Source organism: Anolis carolinensis, chromosome 5 (genome assembly GCF_035594765.1).
Source record: "Anolis carolinensis isolate JA03-04 chromosome 5, rAnoCar3.1.pri, whole genome shotgun sequence".
Classification (NCBI taxonomy): Eukaryota; Metazoa; Chordata; class Lepidosauria; order Squamata; family Dactyloidae; genus Anolis; species Anolis carolinensis.
In genome coordinates this window covers 12789868-12795151 of record NC_085845.1, presented here as the reverse complement: position 1 = coordinate 12795151, position 5284 = coordinate 12789868, and the positions used below count along the sequence as shown (strand labels likewise).

At 35.5% G+C, this 5284-nt stretch overlaps 1 protein-coding gene across 1 annotated transcript; it reads left to right on the top strand.

Moving 5' to 3' along the window:
- The first annotated feature begins 685 nt into the window (after nucleotides 1-685).
- On the top strand, nucleotides 686-4913 carry LOC134292359 (uncharacterized). The gene is made up of 3 exons (XM_062981366.1): nucleotides 686-895; nucleotides 980-4470; nucleotides 4555-4913. Exon 2 carries the CDS (start codon nucleotides 2321-2323, stop codon nucleotides 4367-4369), a length of 2049 nt encoding a protein of 682 aa, XP_062837436.1. The 5' UTR covers nucleotides 686-895; nucleotides 980-2320; the 3' UTR covers nucleotides 4370-4470; nucleotides 4555-4913.
- Nucleotides 4914-5284: the final 371 nt, after the last annotated feature.

The following is a 5284-nucleotide window of genomic DNA, read 5'->3' as shown; positions in this document are numbered from 1 at the left end:
AATGAAGTGTTCATTAGAGCTTGAGTTACGCTTTAGTCTAAGTAGTTGTGAAAATGGAAGATTGGTCTTTAAACCAAAGTGGTGGAAGCTGTTATAATGAAGAAAAGAATTTTTATCTGATGGTTTTCTGAAGTTCTTGACCAACAGTTTGTTATGATATTTATACACAGTAACATCTAAAAAATTGATATGTGACAGGTTGAGATGACTGGTAAACTTAATAGACGTATGTATAGTGTTAATCCAATTAGAGAATCCTACTGCGGCCTCAGTTGTTTTAAATACTATGAATATATCATCAATAAATCGGCCATAGTATATTATATTAGCATAGTACATATTTAAAGATGGATTAAGCAATATAGTGTTTTCTAAATGTGCCATGAATAGATTGGCAATCGATGGGGCTAACGGACTTCCCATAGCGACACCGAAGGTCTGAAAGTAAAATTGGTTTTGAAAACGGAAATAATTTTTCTCCAGTACTATATCTAACAGGTCCATCAAGAAATGTGTAGGTGGTTGCAATTTTGTTCTCCTACGAAGGATATTCTCTATGATGGTACGAGCCTCATCTAGTGGAATGTTAGTATAGAGTGAGGTGACATCAATCGTAACTAAAATGCTGTCCTCCTCAATTTTGAGATTTTCTACGATATTAATGAAGTGCTTTGTGTCTTTTCATGGACTTGGAAAAACTATTATCCCAAAGGGAAATGTACTGGATCTTTAAGTTTAAAACCTTTTCCCCTCAGGGACTTAATGAATCACTTAATTTTAGCTGTTTCCTTTAAACCTTCAAGTACTCTTTAAAAACCTTTGAATGAACCTCCAGAATTACTCGCAGTTGAAATCACCACAAGCAGAGTCACTCAGTGAAAGCATTTAGCACTATGTAAGTATAATACTGCTATATGGGTTACCTTTACTTCTGTTAATACTGCTGGTAAAATACTTGTTACTCTATGTTTTGTTTTAGATAGAAATTCATTGTTGCTGAGTTTAACAACTCCTGAAGAAGGGGTTTTTCCCTGAAACAGGGTCAAAAATACCCGGGACCCCTGTAGACTTGGGACTTTATTTGGACTTTACTTTTGAAGACTTTTTTGAGAGCGGTGCTCCATCATTATTTTCTTCAATCCAGTATACAGCAACACGACCAACCATCTGTTTGGAAGATATTTTCATTGACTGTATCCCTGAAGCCTATATGTATTGGAACCAATACCAGACTTGAACAACTTTTGTGTTAGAGCTGTTGCTCCTTTTCATTTTGTCGGGTACGGCCAAATTGAGCTTTGTACGGGGAACTGTAACAATATATGTCATTTGGACACATTTTCTTTGTACATAGACAATCGTTTGTGTGTATAGATACTTTACAAGTATTCTGGGACTTTGTATAGTAATTTAGCCATATCACTATGGATGACTGGCTCGGTACATTTAGCTTTGATAAAGAAGATATTATGTCTCTTACTAAAAACAGGTCAGTCATTGACCATGTACCAGCAGCTGAGTCCTCCCAGACCAGCAATTTACTTTATGACTTAGAAAAATTGAAAAAAAGAAATATTCGTTTGGATCTTCATGCATCCACATTAGCTGATTATATAAAACACAATATGATCCCCAGAGGATTAAGGATATATAAACCACCTGGCATGTTCAAAGAAGATAAGGATTTTTTACAACAATGGGTTAAAATTTTAAACAAATGTTCCTTGGATCTGATGGCATTATTGATTATGAAATCCAATGCCACCATTAAGGATGGAGAAAATAAAATTACCAATCTTATGGAAAACATTACGAAAGATACAACCTCTGCTACCATGTTGGAGACTCTTGACAAAAAATGTAGTGACCTATACAATCAGGTGAAGGAATTTAAAATTAAAAAGTTTGAAAGAGATCGTCATGATTACCAGTCCAATCGAGTCTACCCATGGTTATTGGACAAAGATCAAGTTTCCTCTAAGAGAAAAGTCAGATTCCATCCTCAATTTACAGACTCCTCTACCGAGGAAGACCCAGGAAGGACAACTGAAAGCTCTGAAGTCTCTGACTCACCACCTTTAAGAAGATCCTCTAGACATAAGAATAGGACTCTACCATCATCCTCATCCTCCACTTTTTTTCCAAGGGGCCGAAATCGGAGACACCGAACCTGATTGTTAATCTATCCGACTATAAGTTATCTGATGTAGAAAGGTCAGTAGTAAACAAAGGTCTATCATTTGTTCCCACCCCTAAATTTAATGCATTTCGAGCACGAATAGATTTATTCAAGCTATTTAGAACCATCCGCTTAAGAGACATGTTTAAAGACAGCATATCCAACACAACCACAGATCCTTTCAAACCCAAAAGTACCTTCTGCCCTTCCACAGATAACATTTACATTAAATGCTTTGAAAAAGCTGTAGAGAGGGACTTTAACAAGCTAACTACTCGTAGACAACCATACCACTCAAATTTATCAGAATTAGAAAGAACCACTCTGGTCAAATTGAGCAACCTCAAAGAGGTAGTCTGGAAACCAGCAGATAAAGGGGGAGCTATAGTATTACTTAACAAAAGAGATTATATTAAGGAAGTCAACCTCCAGTTATCAAATAGTAAATTCTACCAACCTATTGCAACAGACCCCACTAAACACATTCAGTCCCTTATTAGGGTGGTGTGTCAAGAGGGATTATCCATGGGATTTATTTCTTCTTCTACATTTAAATACTTACAAAATGACTTCCCCAGGATACCTATCTTTTATATTCTTCCTAAGATTCATAAAGGCATCACTCCACCCCCAGGCCGACCTATTATTTCTGGTTCATCTTCTGTATTGGAACCAGTTGCTAAATATCTAGACTCCTTTTGCCAACCATTTGTCCCTCTCTGTGATTCCTACATTAAAGACACAAAGCACTTCATTAATATCGTAGAAAATCTCAAAATTGAGGAGGACAGCATTTTAGTTACGATTGATGTCACCTCACTCTATACTAACATTCCACTAGATGAGGCTCGTACCATCATAGAGAATATCCTTCGTAGGAGAACAAAATTGCAACCACCTACACATTTCTTGATGGACCTGTTAGATATAGTACTGGAGAAAAATTATTTCCGTTTTCAAAACCAATTTTACTTTCAGACCTTCGGTGTCGCTATGGGAAGTCCGTTAGCCCCATCGATTGCCAATCTATTCATGGCACATTTAGAAAACACTATATTGCTTAATCCATCTTTAAATATGTACTATGCTAATATAATATACTATGGCCGATTTATTGATGATATATTCATAGTATTTAAAACAACTGAGGCCGCAGTAGGATTCTCTAATTGGATTAACACTATACATACGTCTATTAAGTTTACCAGTCATCTCAACCTGTCACATATCAATTTTTTAGATGTTACTGTGTATAAATATCATAACAAACTGTTGGTCAAGAACTTCAGAAAACCATCAGATAAAAATTCTTTTCTTCATTATAACAGCTTCCACCACTTTGGTTTAAAGACCAATCTTCCATTTTCACAACTACTTAGACTAAAGCGTAACTCAAGCTCTAATGAACACTTCATTCATGAAAGCCTGACCTTAAGCCAGGAGTTTAGAAGTAGAGGCTATCCTAAACATGTCATCAAAAAGGCATTAATTAAAGCTGAAAAAACTGATAGAACCACCCTACTGAAAGAATCTGCTAAACCAACTAAAAATCAAATTATCTGGACACAAGAATTATCGCATTACTCCAAACACATAATCCAAATTATAAAAAAGCACTGGCATCTTCTTCAAGATATTTCAGGTTGTGATAAATTACCTATTTTTGGAAACAGGCGTACTAAAAATATTAGAGAATATTTAATCCATACAGATTTAATCACTCCCATTAGTACACCGAAGAGCACCCTGAGAGGCCATTATCCTTGTGGTCACTGTAAGTGTTGTCCTCAATCTTGGAAGACTAAGGAGATATATAATCATAGGAACAAAGTGGGCACCACACTAAAACATTTTTCTACTTGTAATAGCAACAATGTAATCTACCTCTTGACATGTGACTGTGATCTCTGGTATATCGGAAAAACAACCAGATCCTTGAGAATCAGAATCTCTGAACATAAATCCAGAATCAAAAATTTATCTACAGAATCTCTTTTATATTCACACTTCACCCAATACAAACATTCATCTACCTCATTTAAATTTTGTGCTCTGGAATGCATCTCTCAAAAACCTTTCATGGACTTGGAAAAACTATTATCCCAAAGGGAAATGTACTGGATCTTTAAGTTTAAAACCTTTTCCCCTCAGGGACTTAATGAATCACTTAATTTTAGCTGTTTCCTTTAAACCTTCAAGTACTCTTTAAAAACCTTTGAATGAACCTCCAGAATTACTCGCAGTTGAAATCACCACAAGCAGAGTCACTCAGTGAAAGCATTTAGCACTATGTAAGTATAATACTGCTATATGGGTTACCTTTACTTCTGTTAATACTGCTGGTAAAATACTTGTTACTCTATGTTTTGTTTTAGATAGAAATTCATTGTTGCTGAGTTTAACAACTCCTGAAGAAGGGGTTTTTCCCTGAAACAGGGTCAAAAATACCCGGGACCCCTGTAGACTTGGGACTTTATTTGGACTTTACTTTTGAAGACTTTTTTGAGAGCGGTGCTCCATCATTATTTTCTTCAATCCAGTATACAGCAACACGACCAACCATCTGTTTGGAAGATATTTTCATTGACTGTATCCCTGAAGCCTATATGTATTGGAACCAATACCAGACTTGAACAACTTTTGTGTTAGAGCTGTTGCTCCTTTTCATTTTGTCGGGTACGGCCAAATTGAGCTTTGTACGGGGAACTGTAACAATATATGTCATTTGGACACATTTTCTTTGTACATAGACAATCGTTTGTGTGTATAGATACTTTACAAGTATTCTGGGACTTTGTATAGTACTGTTAATTTCTGTAACTTTAAGTTACATAAATATTTTGTTATTTCTTCTTTCGGAGTCTGTTCCTTTCTGTAGAGCTTTTGGTAAAATTTTGCAAATTGTTCCATGATCTTATTTTCTTCTGTATAGGTTGTCCCCTCTTTCTGTATTTTGGTGATGTGATTCCTCTGTTTCTTATCCTTTAATTTTTTGGCTAGCCATTTTCCAATCTTGTTAGCGTTATGGAAGTGATTTTGTTTTATGAATTTTAATTGCTTCTCTAAGTTTTCCATTTGTAATAACTGCAATTGTTTCTTAAGAAT